A 27,921-nucleotide genomic window follows, 5' to 3' on the forward strand; every position below is an offset into this window, starting at 1 on the left:
GCCTTTGGGCCGGGGACACAGAAGGGTACAGGCCACACCTTCCTTTGCCATGCTGAGGAGTCTAGTGTACTTCAGCACAGAAGAAAACCAACTTCACAGCCCTCAGGTGATAAGAAAAGCTGCTGAAATAACACAGAGCCCGAATTAGACTCGGGAGCTATGAGCTAAGCAGTCTCTGGCCTTTTAATCCTTAAAAGTCACTCAGTTTGACCTGACCAGATGGTGACGCAGTCGATAGAGCATCGGGCTGGGATGCAGAGGACCCAGGTTCGAAACCTTGAGGTTGCTGGCTTGAGTACAGGGTCACCAGCTTGAATGCAGGGTCTCTGGCTTGAGTGTGGGAACATAGACTTGAGCCCAAAGGTTGCTGGCTTGAGAAAGGGGTCACTTGCTCTGCTGTAGACCCCCAAAGGCACATATGAGAAAGTAATCAATGAACAGCTCTCCCTTCCTGTCAGTCTGTCCCTCTATGTCTCTTGTCAAAAAAAAGGGGAAAAAAGTCACTCAGTTTGGTTCCAAACAAAAGAGCTTGTCCCTCAGGGAACTCTGTGGGAGTAACTATCCCAGCATTAAGCACCCCACGCCCTTACAGGGCGGGTCGCTTCTGACATGCTTCAAGAATAAGCACCTTGTGCAGTTCCTAAGGAGAGAGAACAAGCTCTGCTGGAAGTGGACACAAAGATCTTAAGCGGTTTATCTTACAGTGCTGGGAAACAATTTAGTGGACCAGAAGCAGGAAGGGCAGTCCTTGACCTGCTTCTCCTGGCAGACTCGAGTTCCTGGCAGGCAACCCGAAGAGAAAGAAGACGCAGACACCGAGCCCCTAGAGAACACGCGTCTTTATAGAGCCCGGGAGGCACGGGAGGCTGTCAGGGGCTGCTCTCCACCTCTACCACCTCGGCCCAGATGCCGAAGCCCATGTCTTTGTGGATGAGCACCAGGCTGGGGCTGGGGCCTGGCTCCTCCGGCCCCACAAAGCACTTGTCCCGGTTCTCAGAGATGGTGACCTGGAAGACATCCCGGGCTGGGGAGACGTGCTGGTCGCTGCATGTGTCCCGCGACTCGGGCTCGGCCTGCAGTAAGACCACAGTGGGCTCCGCGGCGGCAGAGGGCACGCAGGGCGCCCTGGGCAGGTGGCTGAGCTGGTGCCGCTTGAGGCTCTGGGGCAGGGTGTAGCCCATGCCGCAGGTGGGGCAGCGGTAGGGCTTGTCGGCCAGGTGGGACTTGAGGTGGCGCCTCAGCTTGGTGGCCAGCGTGTAAGCGCGGCCACACTGGGGGCACGGGAAGGGCCTCTCCCCCGAGTGCAGGCGCTCGTGAGCGCGCAGCGTGTGCGGGTCCCGGAGGGCCTTCCCGCACACGGGGCACAGGTGCGCCTCGCCAGTGTGGGAGATGAGGTGGCGCCGCAGCTCGGGCAGCTGGGGGAAGGCGTCGGCGCAGTGCGGGCAGCGGTACGGCCGCTCCCCCGTGTGCAGCCGCAGGTGCCCGCGGAGGTTGCCCCGCTGGCGGAATGCCCGGCCACAGTGCGGGCACAGGAAGGGCTTCTCCCCCGTGTGGAGCCGCATGTGGTTCCGCAGGGAGCCCTGGTTGGCCAGGGGCCGCCCGCACACAGGGCACGGGCACGGGGCAGGGGCGGCCGGCACCTGGTGGGTCTTGCGATGCAGTCGCAGAGAAGGCCGGCGGGCGAAGGCCTTGCCACACTGGTCGCAGGCAAAAGGTCGGGCGCCTGAATGTACCACCTGGTGTTCTTTGAGGTCTCGCCGGGTGCCATAGGCCTTGTCACATTGCGGACAGGGAAAGGGCCGCACGCCGCGGTGGCCCAGCATGTGGGCTTTGAAGCTCTCCTCTGAGCTGTAGCTCTTGCCACACTCAGTGCAGAGGAAGGGCTTGTGGCCCGTGTGCACGAATGCATGTTTCTTCAGGTGGCACAGCTGCAGGAACGCCTTGCCACACTCCCCACAGCGGTACCGCCGCCCCTGTTTCGGGGAGCTTCCCTCCAGGTCAGGGCTCTGCAAGCATGCAGAAGAGCCGGGGTGCTGCTCTCCATCCGGCCGCGCCCTGGGCTCCGAGGTCTTTGCTCTGGGCGGGCAGCGAGCGTCAGGGCTATGTAACTTCTCGACCAGGTGAGCGTGCAGCTGGGGGCCGCCGGCAGAAGAGGGGGAAGTGGCCTCGTTGCTCTGTAAGCCCTGCTGGGGGGTGGAGCTGCTCTGAAGATCAGCTGGCATCTGTGTCTGGGGTGGGTCTTCCTCATCCATGCTGCCATTCTGTGGCAAAGGACCAAGAGACTGGCTCTCCTTGGAAAGTTGATCCTGGGTTTGAGGTTTAGGTCCAGCGCCCACCATACTCTCTGCCTGGATGCTGGGGGATGATTGGTGACCAGAATCTGCAAAGCAGGAATGGGGTACTGGGGTCAGTAAAGATTATAGTAAGTGGTGACAATGGAGTCACCAGGAAATTAAAGGAATATGGGTCTTCTCCTATTCAGCCCCTGGACTTCAGTGGGAACAATGACATCAATCTTTTCCCTGGAGCATGAGCCACACACTCCATTTATCTTCCTGCCCAGTCTCAGGAGCTTCCTGGGGAAGCACTCCGGAAACCACAGTGCCCCAAACAGCTGGATAATCCCTAGAGTAAGGCCATCCCAGAGTCCCCTTGTCCTCCCTCTGGAGACATGCACTCAGGGTAAGTTGAGACCACCACCTCCTCACCTTAGCTCATTTGAAAATAAATGAACCCAATCCTTACCCCAGACAGAAGCAACATAATAAATTGGAAACTTATACACAGCTTGCTGTCATCATCAACATGACCTTACTACTCCTGGAAACTTATGCAGGAAGATAAAAGTTGCAAACATCTATACTGTTCATTCCAAGGATAAGACTCATCATTCTTCAATAGAAAACATCAAACGACAGTTTATAAAGAGACTCTGAACCTTTTTGGCTGAAAATTACAGCCTTCCTGTATCCATGAATTGTAAACTATTATGCCATGCTCCTTAACCAATCCAAATCAAGTCCTGCCCCTATCTCACACTGGAAGACCCACCTTATACCAGACTCCAAAATTTCAATAAATACCCAAGCTTTACCCTTCCTCCTCAGAAAAGCTACTGAGACTCTAGTGTTCTACCTTACTTTTGAGCCATAAGCTCTGCTTTGTCTTATAATTAAGTTGTTCTGGTGGTAACTTGGGAAGTCAGCATTGAGTTGACACATACCTGTACAAGGTTCTCCCACATCCTCTCCAGGAGAGGCCACTTCCTCTTGTACAGCAGTTTCCACTTCTGTCACCACCACCATGGCTGCCTCTTCTAGCCTGGGCTGGGTGGGGCGGAGGCCCTCCGAGGGGGACTGGGGCCACAGCAGCAGCTCACAGCCTGGCAGCACGACCCGGCACACATGCAGGTGGAGCCTCTCGCTGATCCACATGGGGGCCACGTTCCCCTCACCCTCCAGCCTGCCCCGCTGCACCAAACTGCAAAGCAGAGCAAGAGCTAGCTCAAGTGACCTTCTTCAAGGGGCCCTCCCTGCAGCTCCTGGTCAGTCTGAGTCCTAAAGGACCCCATGCCTCTGGATCACTCACTGCAAAAGATCACTGGATGGGAAACTAGTCAGCTTCTGGTCCATCCCAGGCCACATCAGAAAACCTCAAAGGAGGGACCTTACTACATACTCTCCTGTAACTTACCTGGTCCAGCCTGAACTCTGCTCACAAGCACACACGTCTCCCCATGGGCCTAGTGACACGTCCTGAAATAAACCAATAAAAGTCCTTCTCCCATGTGTTTGAGGAGGCCAGAGTAAGGGGAAAAACAAAAACAAGACAGACGTAACCTCTCCTGAGGTCTAAGATGAAGCCCTTGAAGGTTAATGGTCTCTGGTTCTGTCTATATAGGACTGTGTTGGACAATATTTCATTCAATAAAGACCAAAAAAGCTGCCCCACCCCCAACCCCAGGGTGTGGAGAATTACTGAACACATTACTGCCTTCCGGTGAGTACCAAACAGAAAAGAGGAGTATCAATTTCTTGTTTTCAGTACCTCTTATGCAATAAAACCCTTTACCAATGCTATTTCATCTATTGTTCCAAATAATCCTGGAGGATTAAAATAAAGAAAATAGCCATTCCTTTACTTTATATGTTACCGTAAGTGAAACATCCCATTTAACTAGCTAAAGTACTAAGGCTGGGGTATAATCCCATGGCTCTTTAATTCCAAAACTCTTCCACTTGACTTTTATTGATAGCATTACACTAATCCAGCTTCTAACAACTTTTTGCATCTCAGGTCCTTAACTGCTGCAGGTGAAGGGAAGAGACCAGTTCTGGAGAGAAGGGACAGAACCATCTCCCATCTCCTGAAATGCCTTGCTTCTTCTGACAAACCCGAGAGCTGTCCGGAAGCTGTATGAACGGCCTCCCAATTTTCAAAGAGGGAGATTAGACAGACACCCTATCCCTCAATACCTTCTCCTGCTGTGATGTCACTCCCTCGCCCTTGTGCTCGGAGACAGACTCCTCTTGCAGCGGCCCCCAAAGCAGTCCTGGCTGCAGAGGCTCCCCGACACACCAGACCCCCAGGCGCTGTTTCTCCACGAGCGAGGGGCCAAGGGCCAAACCCCGGGGGAGGCTCTTTAGAGCGTGGGCGGCTCGGGTCGGCCAGGGCGGGAAGTCTTCGAGGCCCTGACCACAGCCTTCTCCCGGAGGGCTCCATCCTGAGCCCCGGTCCAGGCGCGGCTCGGGCGCTGCAAGGAGATAAGAAGACAGTGAGGACGTGGCCCAAGAGGTCGTGGCGTGAGGGCTGGGGGACCGCACGTCCAGGCTGGCTTCAGGAGTCTGAGGGATCGATAAGGGGTCCAAGGGAGCCCTGAGCGGTCTTAGGGGGTTCGAGGGCTCTGAAGAGGCCCCCAGAGGAGGCTCCCGGGCTCGGGAGGAAAACGGTCGGGGGCAGAGAGTTGACCAGAGAACGTCAGGTGTGTCTAAGTCCGAGGGTCGGCGACAGTGCAGGGTCACTCACCGACCGGCACTCTGTCTTTCTCCAAAAGCCGATCTGCCGCCCCCTCCATACCGGGTCAGAAAGCCTCCCGCCGCCGGAAGTGAGCATCGCCTTCTCAGCTCCTCCCGGAAACAATCTGCCAAATTTACTCTCAGGAAAGAAGCGTAAAAGTCAGACTTCATTGGTGCACAGGACAAGGAATTTGGCAGTACTAGTGATGCAACACTATCGAAAAAACAATACGAGTCTGGGATCCCGCAGGTCCACCAGAGATTCGAGTATCAGGGAGCCAGGAACTAATTGTTCCGGCTGCCTCCTTTTGGGCAGGACGAGTCGGACAGTCAGCCTGTCCTCATCCTGGGTGGACACATACAGGAAGTGGGCGGGGCCCCAGGAAATGCCATGTTTGGACGCGGGTACTAGTCGGAAGTGGGTTGGAGGTGTGGCGGAAGTGGTTGGGAGTAAGGAGACCCGGAGAAGGCGGTTCCCGTTGTACTTCGGAGCCGGATGTTTGCCGAGCTGTGACAGGCGTGGCAAAGGGAGCAGTGCGGGACCACGGTGAGCTGCTGGGCGCGGGGTCTTCTTGAGTGGTGGTGGGGGAAGGGAAGGGGTGGCCTGGTCATCTGAAGGGATGGAGTCCGGATAGGGAGGATCCAGGAGGATCCGAGAAAGGAGCCGGGTTGGAATGGGGCCTGGGAACCTGGCACTCCCTGGTTGCAGGGAGGGGACATAGCTTCCTTCGTTGCCTGCCTCCTGCCCTCCCTAGTGAACAGCCCAGGTCAGATCGCTCGAGCAAGCCCATGGGAAGGGGAAGCCTTCCTGTCCAATCTGGCGAAGCGCGAAGAAAAAGAAATTTGAGGAAAGTGTTCCACCGTGCCACCTATTAGGTTACGCTCTCATCTCGATTTCATAATCAGTGCACCCAATCTGGGTTTTGTAAACCTTGGAGCTCTATGCAAACGTGATTGTCGTATTGTAGGATTTGCGTTTTCACAGTTCTGGAGCTCCTGGGAGGACCATCCCAAAGTCAGAGGATGCGATTTCAATTTGTTACCTCATTTATTCTCGGAGGAAATTAGGAGAGAGGTTTTATTTTGCCTCTTTGTAGAGCCTCTCTGAACCTTGAGAATTGTGTAAATGACAGTCACTTAGAGAAGTACTGAAGAATTCACCTGTGCAATGAGACCACCTTAGACAGACATGGATTAAAATCTTGACTCTGCTCTATGACCCTATACAATTTGCATATTTTTTTCTGGAGCTCACTTTCCTCACACAGTATAATAGGTTTAGTAGTACATGACTCATTGGTACTGTTGTGAATTTAAAAGATAATTTGTTTCTAGTTCATGGCTCTATATAACCCTCAACAAATGTTGATACCCTTCTCTACTTAAGAGATGAATTCAGTCAGTCATTCAACAAATAACTGAGCATCTGCATGCGTCAGATGTAATTCTGGATAGGTCAGGGGTTCTTTATTTTTTATTGATTTTAGTGCGAGAGGAAGGGTGAGAGAGAGAGATAAAGACAGGAATATTGAGGTATTCCTGTATGTGCCCTGACCGGGAATCGAACCTCTGCACTTCTGGATGATGTCCCAACCAGGGTAGTTAGGTGTTCTTAAACAGGGCTTCTCAGAGGGCGTGTGAACCACTTAAAATTCCATGCAAGTGCTTATTTTTCTTTTATTTTTTTAAAGATTTTATTTATTGATTTTAAAGAGAGGAGAGAGAGAGAGAGAGAGAGAGAGAAGGGCGGAGGGGGGGCAGGGGAGAGGAGCAGGAAGCATCAAATTTTAGTTGCTTCTTGTATGTGCCTTGACTGAGCAAGCCTGGGGTTTGAACCAGGGACCTCAGCGTTCCAGGTGGACGCTCTATCCACTGTGCCAGCCCAGATCAGGCCAGGTGCTGATTTTTCTTAGGGAAAAAGACCATAAATCTCGTTAGAATTTCAGAGAGGCCCAGACTTCCCAAAAGTTAAAACCTCTGTTAAAACTGCCTAAAGTACCTGGCCAGGCGGTGGCGCAGTGGATAGAGCGTCGGACTGGAATGCAGAGGACCCAGGTTCAAGACCCCGAGGTCGCCAGCTTGAGCGCAGGCTCATCTGGTTTGAGCAAAGCTCACCAGCTTGGACCCAAAGTCGCTGGCTTGAACAATGGGTTACTTGGCCTGCTGAAGGCCCACAGTCAAGGCACATATGAGAAAGCAATCAATGAACAACTACTAAGGTGTTGCAACAAAAAACTGATGATTGATGCTTGTCTCTCTCCGTTCCTGTCTGTCTGTCCCTATCTGACTCTGACTCTGTCTCTGTAGAAAAAAAAAAAACTTTCTAAAGTGAGTCTTGAGGTTTTTATGAAGGTAGATTTTTTTACCTACTGAGAAGGGAGATTAATCTCTCGTAAAGAGTATTTTGCCGAGTAAGGCAGGGCTTGTAGATACCTGGAGTCTTAGGCAGCCAGGATACTTCCTTTCTTCTACTTTGTAAGTTTCCCCTCACTACCTTCGCCCACCCTCCCACTGATTGGGAGCTAAGCTTCCAGGTTCACAGGGTGACAGCTGTGGGTTGGAGGGTGGTGAGAGAGGCCAGTCTGGCTGGGAGGTGGGAACAACTGTGATTAGTTATTCTGGAAGAGGAGGTTATGGAGTGGGGGGAGAGTCAGTTCTGGGAGAACTGACAAACTAGAGGAGTTACTGGAAAAGAGGTGGAGTTCAAGTTCGCCGCCTTTTAGAGGGTTCCCCTCTCCCTCCCTCACACATACTTCAGTTCCCAGCTGTTCCTTCTAATCCTGTTGTTCACTTCAGCATAAGTATTTTAGAACACTGGAGGATCATATTTCTGGGAGGAGCCTTCACTTCTATAGATGAGGAAATCTAGGACCAGATAAGGAAAAGGACTGCCCAGCATCTTTACAACTTATTGGTTTAGGCAGGACTATAATTCAGTTCTCCAAATACCTCATCCCGTGCCTTTCTCATTGTATCCAGCACCCAGTGTATGCAGAGGGTATAGAGATAGCCATGGGCAGAGCTGAAGGGCCACTTGGTGCCTGGGCAGTAACAGAAAGAAGGGATGGAGAGAAGGCTCAGGTCTGGAAAGGTGACCTTGAGCTGAAATCGGTCCCAGCTAGGGGGCCCCTTTGGCAGAGCCCTCTCAGCCTCCTGGTTGAATGTGAGGAGGAGTATGTAGATGAATGAGGCATGGATTCCTCTAGTGAGGTTTGCCGGCCTTAGAGGCTTGAAGGGGAGTGGGGGAGCCAGGGTGAGGGGCACAGCAGCACTCACCGAGAGAAATGCATTTCCAAATAGGAGAGGGGCCTTAGAAGGTTGAAGGGGAGTGGGGTGCCAGGGTGAGGGGCACAGCAGCACTCACCGAGAGAAATGCATTTCCAAATAGGAGAGGGTCGTCATTCTTTATGTTCGTGGGAAGAGACTTATATTTTGGAGGTAAGCAGCAGTAATTAATAACAGTGGCAGAAAAGGCCAGAGAAGAGGAAGAAGGAAAAAAGAAAAAAGAAATGTGTGTGTGTGTGTGTGTGTGTGTGTGTGTATTTTTGCCTGTTTGGCTACTCAGCATTGGCTCAGAGGCTTGAAACAGCTTTTGCCACTGAATCAGTGTGGTTGCCCTGGTAACAGGATGGTGTTGCTAGGCACATGGAGCCAGATTACCATCCAGATTCCTCCGCTGTGACATGTGCAGGAGGTTGTCACGTCACCTCCGAGTCCAGAGGTGTTCAGCTTCTGAATCGCCGCTGGCAGCTCTCTCTCCACGCCCATGCCTGGGTCTTGTCTGCACTCCTTATCTGCCCTGCTGGTTCTCTGACCATATATGTCTTTTCTTGGACTCCAGGAATGCAGTGGGCTTAGAGCAGCCTCTTCTTTGGGGCTGGACTGAGTGGGTTGAATTGAAACTCCCTCCCTCAGCCATGTGGTGAGCTTGTGACAGGAGAGGGATGTGCTTCCCGCTGGGGCTGGGGCAGACGCTGCTGCCTCCAGGCTGCACGCGGCCACATCCTCATGGCCGACCCCAGACCTGGGCACATGCCAGACCTGGGCACACCCAGTGTCGGAGTCGGCTCTTCTCCCTACCAGCCTGCTCTAGCTGCTGTTCTCTTTCTCACCTCCTGTATCTCAGCACTCTGATGGTGCCATGAACTTCCCCCTTTCCCACCTGTGCCCTCCAACCCTTGGGGCAGGCCGTGGATCTTTGCCACCTTGAAGTTAGTGTCTGGAGCCCCCCACAGATTAGATTGGTTCGGGAGCCTGTGGGTGTCTACTATGACTGGCCGGCAGAATCTGTCCTCAGCGCCTGGTTCCTGCTCTGGGGCTGTTCCAACAGGGGCTCTCAGCCATGACCTATCTTTGGGGGCCCTGTGGTCTGGCCATCTCCCCTTCTCTGGGACAGGGGTCAGAGACAGAGCAGCCAGGGCTGCAGCTGACTCTCTGGGGACTGGAGCGTCCCCATGCTCCTTTGATTCCTATTCCGTCTCTACCTCATAACTGCTGGGGCCTGGACACTTCTGTGCTTTATGACCCTTAAGGAGAGGGCACGGACCTCTACCCTCTGCAGCTGGGACTACATGACTGAGCCACCTGGGCAGTGGGCAGCGCAGGGCCTGGCACGACTCTTCCCCGTCCAGCAAGAGGACCTGAAGGCAGGCACTGAGCTGTGCCATCTTCTGCCCCAGCTGCCTTTTCTGGCAACATGCCAGAGGTTTGTGCTGCCAGGAGGCCAGGGCTACATGGAACTCTTGGCAAGGATGAGAAGTGTTGAGGAACAGTGACAAGGGAGCTTGGCGGAGGGAAGAATGGGGGCAGGCGGCTTGCTACAGCATTTACAGGTGTAAGGACAGTGTCCCTGACCTGCCACCCCACTGTCCTCTCCCAGATTTCTCTTCAGGTTCTGGAGGGTGAGGCTGTGGGGACAGGTTCAGCTATGGACCCGCTTTCAGAACTGCAGGACGACCTGACCTTGGATGACACCAGCCAGGCTCTGAACCAGCTGAAGCTAGCCTCCATTGATGAGAAGAACTGGCCCTCAGATGAAATGCCCGACTTTCCCAAGTCAGGTAGGCACCACGGATCTGAGGCAGCCGCGGGCACCTTAGATGGGAGACCCCTTCCTGCTGGGGGGAGACGCCAGGAGCGGAGGATGGGGGCAAGCTGACCAGCCCAGAGCAGGGCTGGAGCACAGGCCATACTGGGGGAGGGCCCGAAGAGCACGCGCCTCGGAGCGCACACTGTCAGCCCTCCCAGATTACCTGCTGACTTTGCCATGTTCCTCAGATGACTCCAAAAGCAGCTCCCCAGAACCTGTCACACACCTGAAGTGGGATGACCCTTACTACGACATCGCCCGGCACCAAATCGTGGAGGTGGCAGGTAAGCACACCCAGGTTTGCACCTTGCCCCCACAGTCGGCACTCCTGACTTGAGGAGGCCACTCCTGTGATCTGAGCCCTGACCCGGGGGCTCCTGAGCACATGTACCATTCTTTAAACTCACAGACCTGATTATTCACCTGCAACCACATCCTGACCTATGACCCCATTGTCCCCCATTGGCGATGGTGGGTGGGAGGCAGTGTGGCCTACTGGCTTTGAAGTCAGAAAGCCTGGGGTTTGATTGTCGCTTTGCTCTCTGAACTCATTTCTTTCTGACAGGGTTGTTGAGAGGATGACAATAGTGAATGTGTGTCAGCACCTAGCCCAGAGCACATAGTTCTGAATACCTGCTCATTCACCTCCCTTCCCTCTGTGCTCACATCAGCTTTTCTGCCCCATTAGTTACTAGAGAGCGGGGGGGGGGGGGGGGGGGTGCCAGTCCCACTTGGGAAACACCACGTAAGGAAGTCTGGAAGTTAGGGGCCACATAACCTCTGGAGCGTCAGGTTCCCAGCTTATGTGGTACCCAACTGAGAATGGGTGTGGAGCACCCACCTTCCTGTTCATAATGCAGGACCCAGAGGACTCCAGGAGCAGGGGAGGTAGCATGGCTGTTGATAACCTGCTGGCCCTCAGGGTCCTACTGCTAGAAGAGGAAATGGATTGCAAGATCTTTTGTCTTTTCCCTAATGGTTGCCTGTCCTCACTAGTGACACCAGGCAGCTCTAAGCAGGGGTGACAGCATGGCTCTGCTCTGAGGCACTGGAGTGGGCAAGGGGAGCAGAGAGCACATGGCCCCTGGACCCAGGGTGGTACTCGCTGAGGGGGCCCTCGAGGCATCTGGCCGTAGGGAAGCAGCAGGGAACTCCATCTCCCCTGAGTGCTGAACTCAGAAGGCTAGCCCTAATGTCAGGGGTGCTTCCGTGACATCTGTACCTGGAGCCTGCCCTGGTCTGAGTTGTCAACCTGGAGAATTCCTTCCTGATCTGGTCCTGACCTGGGCACAGGAGAGTCACCCGAAGTTCAGAACTTTTTCTCCTCACTACCAGGGGGTGCCTGAGGTGAAGGAGTCTCTACCCTGACATCTTCTGGCCTGTGTGGCCAAGTCATAAGGCAGAGCAGGCCCCCCTCCCCACCCAACCATGAGTGGCCCCTGTTCTCCTGCAAGCAGAGCTGCAACCTGTTTCTGTTTCCCCAGGGTGTGAGGAGCCTGAGGGGGCCCAGGCAGGTAGGTGTGTCCCTGGCTCTCCTTCCTTGGCCTCTCTGGGCTGTGGATCAGGAATTGCTCTTGGAACCAGCTTAATGGCAGCCCCACTGAGGGAGCTGGCAGTGGGCGGTGCCTGGGAGCCGGAAATAGCAAAGGATTATGGGTAGGAGTTTTGTGGCTCTGTACCCAGAGCCAAGGGAAAGGGGCTTCAAGGCAGGAAGGGCCTTGTCCATGGGGTGGGGAGGGTTGGCTGGCTGTGAGCAGTGGCCTGGCCTGCATGCAGCTCCCCAAGCGTGGGCCGAGTGCTGCAGGCTCAGGGCCGCTGAGGTGGAGTTGTCCCCTTGTGTGTGCCTTTCTGCTGAGAGGAGTTTGGATCAGCACTGCCAGAGCGAGACTCATTTGATGAAACCATGGTGATATGCTTGCGGGCCAGTTTCCTGGTGTTAGAAACCAGAGAAAGAGCCCATGTTGGAATGGAGGATGGTTTATGTCCCTAACTCCTCTGCAGCCTCTGCTCTCCTTGCTAGTCGTGGCTGTCATGCTCCACTGTCACATTTGACTCAGTCCGAGTGGCTTCTTCCCAGGGGTGTGCTGGGAAATTGGCCCTCCTGAAAGGAAAACAAGGTTATTATTTGCACCGTTTGCAGTTTCTACCATGGCTGACTTGAAGCTACCAGCATGATGTCAGCTGGCTGCAGTATTCCTGACAATTTAACAATTTAACAAACGTGTACAAGCCGGCTCCAGCACATGGCCCAGCCCCCACTCCCATCTCCTTGGCCTGCTCTGCAGGTTTGGGGCGGGGCCGGGCGGGAGGCCGGCCTGGCGGGAGGCCGGCCTGGCAGTTCCCAGAGTGCCTGCTGGAGGAGCTGCTGGTGCCAGTTAACACCTGGGCCACCCTGGGAGCGCTCCTGATCAGTATCTGGGGAATGCCGAGGCCTCACTCCCAGGCCGCTGTCTTTCCGGTGCTTCCTGCGGACACTGCCTCCTCACTGAGCTCTTCCCCCCCCAGCTCTGGGAACGCAGTCCTGCCGGCTCCTCTGTCCCTTCGGTCTCCAGGGCGAGGTCTGCCTGTTCTGAAATCACGAGGGGAGTTCTGGGTCTTCTTACCTAAGTTCTCTTTTTTCTTTTCTTTTTTTAGAGAGAGAGAGAGAGAGAGACAGAGACAGTGAGGAAGGGAGTTGCATACGTTCTTGTAGCAGCAGTTGCCCGGTGTGCTAGCATATGCCTGAGTTACCCAAGGACTTGGGCATTTCAGGGAGGGCGGGGGCTAGGCCCTCACATTGCCCATATCTCATTCTTTACCTGTTCCTGGGGGTCTTGCTATCTAGTCCTCATTACTTCTTTTATCCCCCATCCCAACCCCCGTCCTGACTTCATTCAACACGCGTTTTTCAAACACCTGCTCTGGAACGAGCCCTGTTCTCAGCATTGAGGATCCACTGAGGAGAAACACATCCCTTCCTTCAAGGACTGGACAGCCCAGTGAAGTGGTTTTTAAAACTGGTCTTTGGCCCTGGCTGGTTGCCTCAGTGGTATTGTTGGCCCAGTATGTGGATGTCCAGGTTTGATTCCTGGTCAGGGCACACAAGAGAAGCGCTCATCTGCTTCTCCACCCCTTTCCCTCTCATCTCTTTCTCTCTCTCTCTCTCTCTCTCTCTCTTGCTTTCTCTCTCTCTTCCTCTCTGGCAGCCATGGCTAGATTGATTTGAGCACATCAGCTGCAGGCACTGAGGATGGCTCTATGAAGCCTCCGCCTCAGGCGCTAAAAATAGCTCGGTTGCGAGCATGGGCCCCAGATGGGCAGACCATCCATCTCAGATGGGGGTTGCTGGGTGGATCCCAGTCAGGGTGCATGTGAGAGTCTATCTCCCTTTCTCTCACTTGGAAAAGAAAAAAGAACAAAACTAGTCTTTGAGAATGGTAACAGATGTGAACCTATTCTAGAAAACACCTGCTTGTGCTTGTAATATTTTTCATACGACATCAGGGTGTTGGTGGATGCCCGTCATTGGAGCCCTGTAGAGAACCCAGTCTCCCATGCACTATGTGCTAGGCCAGCTGAGAGATGGAGTACAGGCTCTGCCTCTTCACCCAGTTGCTTACCCACCAGTTACTTACTAGCTCTTCAAATTCCAAAGCCAAGTGAGCTCAGACTTTCTGTTCTGTCTCAAGTCCTCGAGTCCGCCAGCCAATGAGGGCTGCCTTACCGTGGCGGCAGGCATGGAAAGAATCTTTTGGAATCTCCATGCTCCTCCCAGCGTTTTACCCCACATCCAGGGCCCTTCCTCAACTTAGAGGGGAGTAGGCAAATACTGTCTCACCCCTCACAGGCTCGTGGTAGGAGACCCAGCAGTTCTGAAGCTCCAGATTGTACATGAGGCTGGGCTGGCCAGTCCAATCCATTACCTCAGTCTGCTCTTGCTCGTTCCCTCTGAACCCAGGGCAGGTGAATCAGAGTAGACCCTGGAGCCGCCCTCCCCTCCTCTGCTGGCCTGGAAGGCACCCAACACCAGGATCTAGGCTAGGGTACAAAAGAGAGCAGGGGGTGTCTGGTTCTTCAAAGTAGACCTGCTTCTGCATGAGCCCCTCAGATGGGCTTGCAGAGGCTTCTCTGCTTGTGAGCCTGGAGAAATTCTGCCCCAGGCTTCGGGAAACTCACTGCCTAAAGCAGTGTGATGACCTAGATATCAGGAACAAACGCAGTAGAACTGTGCATGCCATTTAATGCTGACCAGTGGCTTTGTGCAGAGTACTGGCACTTACGGAATACCTGCTGGGGAAAGGTCTGTCTGGCATGAGAAACAGCAGGGACTCAGAGCAGCCTAATATGCACAGGGCTGCAAGCACTTCTGTGTGGGAAGTGTGAGCCTGGAGAGAGGCAGGAGCCAAGCCTGGAGAATTTGTGAGGCATGCGTGGAGAATTCTGTGAGCCATTCCAAGGAACAGAGCCAGCAGGAATGGGCCATCTTGCCCACACTGCAGGAGCCTCCTTCAGCCTCTCCACTGCTGTTGGCCCCAGCCCTAGAAACTAGAGCCAGAGGTTTGGCGACCACTTTGGAAAAGCACTGACTCCTGAATGAAGTCACTGGTAGAGAGGGATCATCAAGGTCATGGCTCATTACATGTGGAAAGGACACTCAGCAAGGCATGGGGTCCTTAGTCCTCAGAGGCAGAGGGAGGACAGACTGCATTTCCTGGGTTGTGTACGTGGTCTTTGTATTTGCCTGAGAAGCAGTCAGGATTAGGCAGGTGTGGTTTGGTGTCTGGAGAGGCATGAGGGTAGAGATGAAGGGAAGGTCCCTGGGACATGGGGCAGTAGGGACCCTGTCTTGTCCCCGTTGAGCTTTCCTTAAGGTCTCTGATCCACGCCAACCCTGGAAGAACATCTTATGGGGGGAACACTAGCTTATGTCTCAGGAGCTCCCCACGTTCATGACAGCCAGATGGTTAGACCATCAAGTCGTGACTAGGGCCTGACCTGTGGTGGCGCAGTGGATAAAGCGTCGACCTGGAATGCTGAGGTCGCCGGTTCAAAACCCTGGGCTTGCCTGGTCAAGGCACATATGGGAGTTGATGCTTTCTGCTCCTCCCTCCCCCTTCTCTCTCTCTCTCTCTCTCCCCTCTCTAAAAATTAATAAAAGTTAAAAAAAAAAATTTAAAAAAAATCGTGACTAGTTTTGGACAAACATTCCAGAAAGATTACAACCAAATGAGCATTTCCCCACAGCCTTACTAACTCCTCTCAACCTCATGTTCTCTAGAATATCCTTAATGAGAAAGGGTATGATTTTTAGAAATGTCCAGAAGTTAGAGGCAAGTATGCTCAACAATTCTAATAAAATCAAAAAGTGTTGTTAGTGGTCAGAACTGAGCCACTATTAGGTAATCAGGCTGATTTCCTCAGTAAGGTTTACCAAGTACTCGCTGCTTGGAGGCGGGCGCGTCGGAAATAAGTGTGGGGTTTTAAGGTGATTCTTTGGCAAGACCATTCATTGCTTTGAAGGGTGTGACTTTTTAAAATTGAAGTGAGACTTGCATAACATAAAATTAATCATTTTTAATTGTACAGTTTGGTAGTTAGCAGTCACAATGTTGGATATCTCCATGTAGTTCCAGAATTTCATCCATACTTACACAAACCCCATACCCAGAAGCAGTCTCTGTTCTTGCCCCTCCCAGCCGTTGGCAACCACTAATTTGCTTTCTGTATCTATGGATTTACCTATTCTAGAGAGCTGATGTGAAGGAGCTGTACACTATGTAGCCCTTTGTGACTGGCTTTTTTCCCCTTAGCATTCTCAAGGTTCATTCACACAGTGTAGCCTGTGTCAGTACTTCATTCCTTTTGATAGCTGAACAATGTTCCATTGTGTGGACATACCACCTCTCCTTTACCCATTCATCCACTGATGGACATTTGACTGAATTCCACCAGATGTGATTTCTAAAAAAAGTTATGTTATTTCTTTATATCCCAGCCCAGTAGCCCTGAGAGCAGCCTGTCCCTCTTTCTTTAGCAACATCCCCTTGAGTGCAAGCAGCCGTGCACGGGCTGCTTTGGCCCCAGTCCTAACGGGCACAGGTCTCCAGGGCTGGTACCTCTCAGGTCCTCAGTCTCCTTTGGTTCATCTCTCACCCACATGCTCCATCTGTCTCCATACCTAGGAGATGACAAGTACGGGCGGAAGATCATTGTGTTTAGTGCCTGCCGAATGCCGCCGAGCCACCAGCTGGACCATGGCAAGCTCCTGGGGTGAGTACCCATATGGAAGGTGGTGGGACCTGTGCCCAGATCCCCAGTTTAGCTTGATGTCATTTTTCTTTTTTTTTTTTTTTTAAACATTTTTTTTTTTTTTAAAGATTTTATTTATTTTAGAGAAGAGGGGAGAGAGGGAGGGGAGGAGCAGGAAGCTTCAACTCCCATATGTGCCTTGACTGGGCAAGCCCAGGGTTTCAAACCGGGGGCCTCAGCGTTCCAGGTCGACGCTTTATCCACTGCGCCACCACAGGTCAGGCCTTTTTTTAAAGGTAAGATTTTCTTTTTTTTTTTTTTTTTTTACAGAGGCAGAGATAGACAGGGACAGACAGGAACGGAGAGAGATGAGAAGCATCAATCATCAGTTTCTCGTTGCGACTTCTTAGTTGTTCATTGATTGCTTTCTCACATGTGCCTTGACCGCGGGCCATCAGCAGACCGAGTAACCCCCTGCTGCAGCCAGCGACCTTGAGTCTAAGCTGGTGAGCTCTTTGCTCAAGCCAGATGAGCCCGTGCTCAAGCTGGCGACCTCGGGGTCTCGAACCTGGGTCCTTCCGCATCCCAGTCCGACGCTCTATCCACTGCGCCACCACCTGGTCAGGCTGATGTCATTTTTCTTAACGTCCCTTCCTGCAGGGGGTGCCAGGCCATCTCCCTCAGTGCCTCCCCCTTTCTGAGGGAATATTTACATATGGGGAAGTCAGTCTTGGCTAGGAGTCAGACCTGGTTTCTAGTCCTAGAAAGTGGGAGGTTGGCAAGTGCCTTCATCTCTTTAAGCCTCTTCTTCTTCACTCTTATGCAATAATCATATAGCCCCCCTTCCTTGTAGGAGAGAGGTACTACGTGTGAACATGCTTCGAAAAGTAAAATACTACCCAAACGTGAGGACTGGTTATTCCAGTGAAATGGCGCCGATGTGGTTGTAGTCGTTCCTCATTTATAGGAATAATTAGTGTTAGCTTCTTTTGTGCCAAATATGGTGCCAGTGACTTCTTTACCTCTCTGGAGTCTGTTAGCCAAATATATATAATAGCTCTGGTTAGTCTAAAAATCTCCAAGTCCAGAGGCCAATTGAAAGTGGGAGTTTGGCCTGACCTGTGGTGGCGCAGAGGATAAAGCGTCCACCTGGAATGCTGAGGTGGCCGGTTTGAAACCCTGGGTTTGCCTGGTCAAGGCACATATGGGAGTTGATGCTTCCTGCTCTTCTCCCCTCCTCTCTCTCTCTCTCTCTCTCTCTCTCTCCACTCTCTAAAATGAATGAATTTTTAAAAATTAAAAAAAAAGTGGAAGTTTGAATGTGGCAGCTGCGGGGAGGTTCCCACACGGTCCTGTCACTGGTGTCTTTTGGCACTGGGGACAGCTAAAAAGACCCAGGGAAGATTCCTGCTTCTGTTCTCTGAAAGGGGGCAGTTCCGGAACGGACCGGCCATACGGCTATAGCTGTGTTGGGCTGGTTTCATCGCACCGCTCACCTTCCCTCTTAACCTGCTTGTGGTCCATGCAGAATGTATTGGTTCACTATGATGCCAAGTGTAACGTGGGAGCGTTTGACCCAGCAGAAGTGTACAATTAAGGGCAGCTAAGTCACACATGGAAGAAGCTGTAATCAAGCTTGGGCTCCAATTGCTTGGTTTTTTGTTTGTTCATTTGTTTTAAGTTTGCAAAATCTGGTTTAATTCCGTTCTGTGTCATGGAGGCACTCTGTTTTATTTTTTCTTCTTTTTAATTGATTTTAGTGAGAGAGGAAGGGAGAGAGAGAGAGAGAGAGAGAGAGAGAGGAACATTAATCTGTTCCTACACATGCCCTGACCAGGGATCAAACCAGCAACCTCTGTGCTTCAGAGTGATACTCTAACCAACTGAGCTATCTAGTCAGGACAGGACTCTGTTTCTGTATGCGTCTTTTTTTTAATTTTTATTTTTTGTATTTTTCTGAAGCTGGAAACAGGGAGGCAGTCAGACTCCCGCATGCGCCCAACCGGGATCCACCCGGCACGCCCACCAGGGGGCGATGCTCTGCCCATCTGGGGCGTCGCCTGGTGCAGAGGCCAAGGAGCCATCCCCAGCGCCTGGGCCATCTTTTGCTCCAGTGGAGCCTTCGGCTGTGGGAGGGGAAGAGAGAGACAGAGAGGAAGGAGAGGGGGAGGGGTGGAGAAGCAGATGGGCGCCTCTCCTGTGTGCCCTGGCCAGGAATCGAACCCAGGACTTCCGCGCGCCAGGCCGACACTCTACCACTGAGCCAACCGACCAGGGCCTATGTATGCATCTTTTTTTTTAAATTTATTGATTTGAGAGAGAGAGAGAAGAGAGAGAGGGAGGGTGGAGGGAGGGAGAGAAACAAATATTGATTTGTTGTTCCACTTATTTATGCATTCATTGGTTGATTCTTGAAGTTTGGTTATGCAAATGAGATGCAAAACCAACTTTTATTTCATTGGTGAGAATGCACTTTACAAAAGGCGGAAAGTACTGGAGTATCCGCACCTTCCCTGATCCCCTATTTTTATGAGCAGTGCACAGTTGAGAAGCTAGAAACAACTGAAGTCATCCTTAGAACTATAACCATAGCAGTATATTTTTTCCTCTTTAAACAAAAAATATTTTTGCTGTATTTTTACTACATAAAGTATTTTAAAAACATGTGGGAAAAAAGTAGGAGTTTGACAAGCCCCCCTCCAATAAGCACTCATTACTGAGCCACAGCGGAGCCAGCGCGGGCGGGACCCAGAGCGTAAGGGGGCCTCCAGGCAGGAAGAGCCGAACCGACCTCCCGCTGCACCTGAGTGTGCATGGTTTCCGTCCTGCACCTCTTTCCTGACCAGTTTCAAACTCTCCTTGACATTTTGAAATTTTCTGCACTGTCCAAAACAACTCTTGGAACCCTGAATGGTTGTGTGTGTGTAGGGCGTGGTGAGGGGTCGGGACAGCCCAGGGGTGCAGCAGCAGAAGGGGGAGGGCCTGAGTGTGCAGTCTCTGTAGCCCCAGTGAGCCGGGGCCAGGCCTGGTCTCTCCAGCCCTGTGTGGTACCCTTTCCTCTGGCCTCCTGACCCCGCCCACACTCCTCAGACGGGCCAGCAGAGCCTAGTCCAGGCCTAGAGTGGCCCAGACAGGAGCTCAGCCTGACAGTGGCTGAGTCACACGCCCTCCTCCCCGTTTTACCACATCTGACAAGGCAGGTGACAGACTCCTGGCAGATAATAGTCTGGAGTGGGAGGAAGTCAGAGGATGGGGGTGGGAAAGCACCTAGTTTTCAGGAGAGAGCCTGGTGTGAGAAGTGGCGGCCGCTGTAGGGCTTTCTCTGGCTTCAGGAAGCCCTCTGCCCCCGGTCCTGTCCCCTGTCCTGCACAGACCTCCCCGCCCCCACCTGTCCTGGTCACAGTCCCTGCTGGGAGCAGAGACACACGTCCATCAGGTGTCAGTCCTGTTGTCTTAGTCTCAGATTATCTCTAGCTGAGTTCCCCAGCTGCCCACCCCGATCAGGGGTAGGAACAAAAAGTGCCCGGAGCTTGGATGCGGAAGACATTCAACTCCAGCCCTGCCTTCTGGCTCTGTGCTTGCGGGCTGGTCTCTTCTGAGCCCTATAAAAATAAAAATTGTGCCACCTCACAAGGTTGTTGTTAGCATTAGGTAAAATATATATGTGAAATGCCATTGTATAAAGTGTTAAAAATTTCAAGAATTTTTAAAAATGTAGATAGCTATAAAGAAAAAATAAAGACAACTATATCAAAACACTGCCTATAAAACCCACCACCCAGAGAGAAAACCACTGTTAATATTTTGGTGCCTTCACTTCCTGTTTTTTTTCTATAACATACGGAGCTCTCTAATCAGTTTTGCATCTTATGTAACATTTTTGTCTTCTGAGCATTAAACATTCATCAAAGACAGCCTTTGAAAATTTTTTTTTTGTATTTTTCTGAAGCTAGAAACGGGGAGAGACAGTCAGACAGACTCCCGCATGCGCCCGGCACGCACACCAGGGGGCGATGCTCTGCCAGAGCCACTCTAGTGCCTGGGGCAGAGGCCACAGAGCCATCCCCAGCGCCCGGCCCGGGCCACCTTTGCTCCAATGGAGCCTCCGCTGCGGGAGGGGAAGAGAGAGAGACAGAGAGGAAGGAGAGGGGGAGGGGTGGAGAAGCAGATGGGCGCTTCTCCTGTGTGCCCTGGCCAGGAATCGAACCCGGGACTTCTGCACGCCAGGCCGATGCTCTACCACTGAGCCAACCGGCCAGGGCCAAAAAAATTTTATTGACATATGATATGTACATAGACAAGTGGACCAGTTATGTGTACTACTTGACGAATTTTAAAAACCGAACACTGCCCTGACCGGATAGCTCCGCTGGTTGGAGCGTCATCCCGAAAAACAGAGGTTGCCGGTTTGATCCCCGATCAGGGCACATACAGGAACAGATGGATGTTTCTGTCTCTTTCTCTCTGTCCCTTCTTCTCTCTCTAAAATCAACACATTTTTAAAAAATCAACTCTTCATTTAAAAAGAAAAACAACTGCAGCCACCCATGTCCGCCCCCCACCTCCCTCCATTCTTCTAGTCGCTGCCCCAGAGGGTGACCACTGTTCTGACACCTCGCTTCCCAGGTCCATTCTGTCTGCTGGGGTGGCCTGTGAGGTAGTCTATTTATAGATGTACTGTGATTTGTTGAGCCAGTTCTCTGTTGTCGGACAGTGAGCTTGCCACTCAGTTTTTGTTTTTTTCCATTGTACAGCAGGCTGTGATGAACAGCCTTCTACAAAAATGTTTCTGTTCATCTCTGCTTATTTTCTTAGGATAAATTCCAGGACCTATTTACAGAGTCAATGAGTAGGAACATTTTACAGCTTCTGATAGACATTACTTTATTACCCTCCTAGAGGTCATAACCGTCAAAGGATGAGTGTGTTTGCACTACAGTTAATGCTATTTGGAGCTGCAAAATGCCATCTTTTTATGTGACAGATCTTTGCAAATTGCAGAGTACTTAGCATGTCTGAGGGGTACACTACTGTTTAGTAATCGTGATTGAGATCACAAGAATAATTCATCCCTCGACGCTTCACATGCCCACCTGTGCTGGCCTAGCCGAGCAGTAAGTTACCTTCTCTAGATTAGATCAGGTGGTTCTGGGCACTTAGTCAAGTCCTTGGGCACTTCCTCAGGTTCCTTCTCTCTTCCCTACCTCCACTGGAAGCCTTAGCATTCCTGCCTCCCAGCCTCCAGTGGTGACCCTGCTGAGGCCTAGGATGGGCCAATCAGAGAGTGCATTTCGGCGCTGCCTGAATAGCTTGGTTGGCTAGAGCATTGTCCACCTATGCAAAGATTGCCGGTTTGATCCCCAGTCAGGGCACATACAGAAGCAAATTGATATTTCTGTCTCTGTGTCCTTTCCCCTCTCTCTAAAATCAATAAGTTAATTTAAAAAAAAAGAAAGAATGAGGGCATTCCGCTGGACTCCTCACTTTCTGGAAGTCTTGTTTGTTTGTAGCTCTTCACTTCAGGTGGGCTCCATACTCTTAGGGTGGTAGATATCATGTGAACACAGGGAATCTGAGATATGGCTCTTTGGTCCATGATTGGAGCAGGGGAGAGGACCCTGTGGTCACCCTGATCCCTCCCATAGGCAGTGTTTTATAGCCTGTGCTGGGAGTTCGAGTGTAACAGGGAGAGCTGCACTGTGGTCAAGACCGTAGGCTTTGGGCCTGACCATGCGGTGGCATAGTGGATAGAGCGTCAATCTGAGACCCTGAGGACCCAGGTTCAAACCCCAGGGTTGCTGGCTTAAGCCCAAAGTCGCTGGCTTGAGCATGGGGTCACTGGCACAGCTGGAGTCCCCCAGTCAAGGCACATAGGAGAAAGCAATCAATAAACAACTAAGGTGCCGCAACTATGAGTTGATGCTTCTCATCTCTCTCTCCCTTCCTGTCTTTCTGTCTCTCTCTCCCTTCCTCCCTAAAAACAAAAAACAAACAAACAAAAAATCCTGCAGGCTTTGTTCGGAGTTAGATAATTCACTTTCAGGTTCCACCAAAATTTGTGTGACCGAGAATAAGCACTTGACCTCTCTGAGCCTCACTGCCCACACTTGTAAGAAGGAGATAATATCAGCCTTGATTGTTATGAGGAATGCATGAGATAATATATATATGCGAAGTGCTTGACAGGCACCAAAAACTTAATATTGATAAATGGTGACTATCACTGTTATTGATTTGGCAGTCCTGCGAGGGAAATGTGAGTCCCATTCTTACTGCAGGTGTGCAGGACAGCTCCAGTTAGAGCCCTGTCTCCTCGCTTCTGGTCAGCGCTCACGCCTGAGAGCTGCTGTTATTATTGTTGCTCTGCCCAGCCCAGCCACAACCCCTCCACTACAACATGGCAACTGGTTATGCAGCCAGGATAGACAGTGCAGGGGTTCGTGGGGGGAGTGATAAAAGTAGGAGATTCCTGGGGCGCTGGGTACTGTCTTAAGGGGCCCCACTAGTGTCCAGGGCAGGCCTGAACAAGTCTTTTCTCTTGCAGGTACCTGAAGCACACCCTGGACCAGTATGTGGAGAGTGACTACACGCTACTCTACCTGCACCACGGCCTGACCAGTGACAACAAGCCCTCCCTCACCTGGCTCCGGGAAGCCTACCGGGAGTTTGACCGCAAGTGGGTTGGGGCCCGGGGATGGGCTCAGGGCCTGGGGGCTGCTCTACTTGCACCACGGCCTGACCAGCGACAATAAGCCCTCCCTCACCTGGCTCCGGGAAGCCTACCGGAGTTTGACCGCCAGCAGCTCCGCCATGTTGGGCCTGGCCTCTTCCTGGGCAGGAGCTTATTCTATGCCAGGGGGAGTCAGGTGCCCACGCCTGGGTAAATGCAAAGATGCTGCAGTTGGAATAGCCTGAGCTTAAATCCCAGTTTCTCTACTTATTCACTGTGACCTTTCATGTTACTTAACCTCTCTGAACCTCTGCTTCTTAATCTGTAAATGGGGCAACAATGACACTGAGGTCCCAGGTTCAAAACCCTGAGGTCACCGGCTTGAGCGTGGGCTCATCTGGTTTGAGTGTGGGATCATCAACACAATTCATGGTCTCTGGCTCAAGCAAGGGGTCACTGGCTTGGCTGGAGCCCCCCGGTCAAGGCACATATGAGAAGCAATCAAGGAACAACTAAAGTGACACACCTATGAGTTGATGCTTCTCATCTCTCTCCCTTCCTCTCTCTCTCTCTCACTCCCTCTCCCCCCCAAAAAAAATCAAACAAAAAACCAAAAAAAAACAAACAAAAATGACACTTCACGTGCTTGCCATGGGTGATCAAGTCAGAAACGCACACTAAGGAACCTCCCCGGCCACGCCCACTCCTGAATCCCCACTCTGCCTCTGCAGGTACAAGAAGAACATCAAGGCGCTGTACATTGTGCACCCCACCATGTTCATCAAGACCCTGCTCATCCTCTTTAAGCCCATCATCAGGTGCGCAGGCCGAGGGTGGGCTGGTGGGCTCCCCGGGCTTCCCCCTGAACTCTGAAGCAGACACCAGAGGAGGCCATGCACCTCTCGGCCTCTGTCTGGTTTGGGGGGGCTGCCGAAGTCGGTGCGCTCCTGACCTATGCCCTTTCCTCCAACGGCAGCTTCAAGTTTGGGCAGAAGATCTTCTATGTGAATTACTTGAGTGAGCTGAGCGAGCACGTGAAGCTGGAGCAACTGGGGATCCCTCGCCAAGTGCTCAAGTGAGGCGGGCAGCGTCTGTGTGTGCCCATTGACGGCATCTGTGTGCGTGTGTATCATGTTCGTGGGGGTGGGACGTGCCAGCCAAGGGGAGAGGGAGTCTTGAGAACCCCAGGGTAAACAGAGGAAGCACGTGTAATGATTAAGAGACAGCATGTAGGTCAGAGAAGTGAGTTCAAATTCCATTTATGTCACTTAAAAGCTAGTGACTGAATCTCTGAAGTCTTCACTTTCCCGTGTGTGAGGCAGGGGTGCTATGAGGGTTGAATGAAATAACCCATGTAAAGTAGCACAGTGAGTGCCTGACACGGGCTACTGTTGGGAAAGAGCTGTGTTAGGCTTGCCCGCTTGCACTTTGCATGATTAGCGTGTAAGCACGTGGCAGAACCAGGTGTGTATAGTCTATGTAAGGCTACGGGTGCGTGCCCTTGGCCGTTTGGCGGATTGCTTGCCTGCCACCGTGAGGGGCGGTTTTCCTGTTTGCTCTTCTGCTGTTGTGAGAATTTAATAAATGGGAATGGCTCACCGCCTTCTGGCTCTGCAGTTCCTCCACCATCTGCCCAAATCCAGTGTGGACCTGCCTGGCCTCACCACCGGCATTACGGTTACCATAGTGACTACAGAGCCAGGGAAAGGGCCTGACCGTCCCCTCTGCTCCCCCAGGTATGACGACTTCCTGAAATCCACCCAGAAGAGCCCTGCAACAGCCCCAAAGCCCATGCCTCCACGGCCCCCTCTGCCCAACCAGCAGTTTGGGGTCTCACTGCAGCAGTGAGTATGCAAACAGTGGCGCCTGGGGCCTGGGGCGGGCTGTACCCCGCTCACTGCCCTTGTTCCCACAGCCTCCAGGAGAAGAACCCAGAGCAGGAGCCCATTCCGCTCGTGCTCCGGGAAACCGTCGCCCACCTCCAGGCCCACGGTGAGTGCGAGGGCCCCAGGGCCTCCCTGCCCCTCAGAAAGCTGCAGGCAGGGCTGAGAGGGGCCCACGTGCACAGCTCTCACACTGAACACTGACCCTAACTTGAACCCCGAGACAGAATGGTGGGGGAGTGTCCACGTTTCCCTGAGCACTGAGACTTACCAGCCCCCCGCTTCCCAGCTCTCACCACTGAGGGGATTTTCCGGAGGTCCGCCAACACCCAGGTCGTACGGGAGGTGCAGCAGAAGTACAACATGGGTGAGTGTCCGGGGTGGCCCCGGGCCCACAGGGCCAGCCCCGATCGTGTGTGGGGGCTGGGGCATGTGTGTGCCTGAGGGGCTGCTCTGCCTTTTGCTGCCCTGTAAACAAGGGTCCCAGATCCTGCCCCTGTCAGAGGCTTTGTGGCATTTGGTATAATTACATGGGTCCCACTCCCACCTGGCCGTTCCAGGCCTACTTCCTCATCGGTCAGGCTCTGGGTCCTGGGTTCAGGTGGAGACAAGGAATAATGGTAGTATGTGCTGGGGGCCCCACTCCACCCAGAGGGCCGGAACCTGCACCCCCTTTTTGGAGAGGACGAGGGAAGGCAGGTGCAGGAGGCTCTCTGGGAGGAGGCTTGTGTCTACGCGGCCTCTGCACGGCCTGCCGGCCTCCAGGCTGCACAGCTCTCCGCCCTCCTCCCCACGTGCCCCCACATGTCCTCCCCACGCACCTCTAGGGCTGTCTGTGGACTTCGACCAGTATGACGACCTGCACCTGCCAGCGGTCATCCTCAAGACCTTCCTCCGGGAGCTTCCGGAGCCCCTGCTCACCTTTGACCTCTACCCCCATGTTGTGGGCTTCCTCAGTGAGTGCTCTCTCCCCCCGGCTCTGAGCTACTTCTGCTGGGTCGGTGCTGGACTCGGAGCGGGCGGGTTCGGGCTGTCCTCCGGGAGAGTCTGCCTGGGGTCTCCCCTCCGGCCTCGTGTGAGGGCTTCCTGGCCCAGCCCGTCCGGGGCCTCTATAACCCGGGCCCCATTGCTTGCAGACATTGAGGAGAGCCAGAGAGTGGAGGTGACGCTGCAGGTCCTTCAGACACTGCCTGAGGAGAACTATCAGGTGCTTCGTTTCCTCACTGCCTTCCTGGTGCAGGTGAGACTGCGCTCACCTGGAGGGGGGCGGAGCGGCAGGGTTTGTGGCATCCGGCTGCAGCCCCCCAATTGCCCTCCACAGGTTTCCGCCCACCGAGACCAGAACAAGATGACCAACAATAACCTGGCTGTGGTCTTCGGCCCTAACCTGCTGTGGGCCAAGGATGCTGCCATCACCCTCAAGGCCATCAACCCCATCAACACCTTCACGAAGTTCCTCCTGGATCACCAAGGGGAGCTGTTCCCTAGCCCTGACTCCTAGGGGCTCAGCGCAGCCCTGCCCCGCCAGCCCCTCCTCTGATGGCCCCCGTGTGGACGCTCCCTCCTGGCTCAGCCTTCTGGGAGCCCATGTCTCCTGCCCAGGAAGGGGTTGTGAGGCCCCAGGAGGTGGAAGCTGGAGCCAGCCGCTGGGCAGCTCCTCCCCGCTTTCCAGCCCACCTCACCGGCCCTGGAGGCCTCACTATTACCATGAGACATTTTTCTTCGCCTTACACTCCTACTGCTTCCTTGGACCTAGTAGGAGGACTGGCCCCAGCAGACCCTCCCCTGCTTTCTCCTGCTCTTCCCCTGGCAACCGCAGATGCCAACATCACTGCCAGTGGGCTGGCGGCTGAGCGGGCCCGCCCCCTGCCCAGTGCTGGGGAGTGAAAGGCCGAGCTGGCTCAGGCCAGCCCTCCTGTGGCGCTTCCCTGCCCTGGTGAAGGCCGAGGTACAGGCACCCTGCTCCTGTCCTCCCCTCCGCCGGCTCAGCCTGGGGAATTTCCACAGCTTAAGGATTACGGGCTGGGTCTGCTTCCTGTTCCTGCCTTCTCTTCCACACGTCCTGGCCAGCCTTTCCCAAGTGGTACTGCCCCCAGAATGTGCTAACCCCCTGGTTGGTTCTGCCAGGACTGGCAGCCCGGCTGACCTGGCCGAGTCCCAGCCTCCATTTGAGATAGACACTCCGCTCTTCCTAGCCTGAGAGACCCCTGGTGCCTGACCAGACGAGCAGGCTCAGCCTCTATGCCTTGTCTAAGGACAGGTTCTAGGCCTAAGGCTCTTGCAGTCATGTCTGTTGTGGAGTCTGGCCTCTGCTCTGGCCACAGGTGACTCTGTCTCAGGATCTGTGGGGACTCCTGGAGGGCTGGGCAGAGTTTTGCCAGTTAGATCAGCCAGGTGAGTTCTGGCATCCTTCCCCAGGGAGCCTGGGGCCCCAGGGCCTTTCAGACAACCTGGACCCCAGTGGTAATGGCTGTGCCCCATTCCGGCTGTTCTTAAGAATTACACTTCTTCCTGGTGAACCTTGGGGACCCACCCCTCCCCTCCTACAGCCTTGACACCTGGTCGCAGGGAAATACCTGCACCGTGGCCCTGTCTCTACAGCCACGGCCAGAGCCTGTACTTTGGGGGTCCTCACTGACCAGCCCAACTGCATTTGGAGCTAGATGGACCTAGCTGGGCTCTACCCCCAGGGCCCAGGCAGACTCCCAGCACCTGGCGTGGCTGCTGGTCCCGTCAGTCCATGCGTCTCTAGCCTGGGTACAGCCTCTGCTTTCTGCCCTGCTTTGTATATCAGGTGTTCGCAGCCCTGTTTACTGGAGTCTGTGGATCTACGTGGTCTTTCCCGTCCCTGCCCCACTGGTCAGTGCCTGGGAGGAGGGAAGGGAGGGCTTGTACTGTGAATCAAGGCTTCACATTCACACTTAATGGATTCTTTGGCACCAATCATGTATTTCACCTTTGCACTTTTTGTATTTCAATAAAGATGGAGATGGAAACTGCCCATCCGGCTGTTCCGAACTGAGGTTCAGAACTGGG

At 53.3% G+C, this 27,921-nt stretch overlaps 2 protein-coding genes across 3 annotated transcripts; one reads left to right on the top strand and one right to left on the bottom strand.

Annotated features, from left to right (window-relative positions):
- Positions 1-712: 712 nt before the first annotated feature.
- Positions 713-5,089, bottom strand: ZNF408 (zinc finger protein 408). The gene is made up of 5 exons (XM_066362052.1): positions 5,026-5,089; positions 4,476-4,753; positions 3,694-3,755; positions 3,224-3,480; positions 713-2,380 (listed from the first exon to the last, which is right to left on the bottom strand). Exons 1-5 carry the CDS (start codon positions 5,072-5,074, stop codon positions 870-872), a joined length of 2,157 nt encoding a protein of 718 aa, XP_066218149.1. The 5' UTR covers positions 5,075-5,089; the 3' UTR covers positions 713-869.
- Positions 5,090-5,435: 346 nt separating this feature from the next.
- Positions 5,436-27,888, top strand: ARHGAP1 (Rho GTPase activating protein 1). 2 transcript variants are annotated; one of them, XM_066362063.1, is made up of 14 exons: positions 5,436-5,562; positions 9,895-10,075; positions 10,293-10,388; positions 11,589-11,618; positions 16,266-16,353; positions 22,877-23,008; positions 23,734-23,820; positions 23,979-24,077; positions 24,739-24,846; positions 24,918-24,994; positions 25,175-25,252; positions 25,713-25,841; positions 26,022-26,125; positions 26,207-27,888. In XM_066362063.1, the coding sequence occupies exons 2-14, from the start codon at positions 9,943-9,945 to the stop codon at positions 26,384-26,386; spliced, it is 1,341 nt and encodes a 446-aa protein (XP_066218160.1). In that variant the 5' UTR covers positions 5,436-5,562; positions 9,895-9,942; the 3' UTR covers positions 26,387-27,888. The 2 variants fall into 2 exon arrangements, with proteins under 2 accessions (XP_066218160.1, XP_066218170.1); XM_066362073.1 differs by lacking the exon at positions 11,589-11,618.
- The last annotated feature ends 33 nt before the right edge of the window (positions 27,889-27,921 follow it).

The sequence above is a fragment of the Saccopteryx leptura genome, chromosome 1, assembly GCF_036850995.1.
Source record: "Saccopteryx leptura isolate mSacLep1 chromosome 1, mSacLep1_pri_phased_curated, whole genome shotgun sequence".
Lineage (NCBI taxonomy): Eukaryota > Metazoa > Chordata > Mammalia > Chiroptera > Emballonuridae > Saccopteryx > Saccopteryx leptura.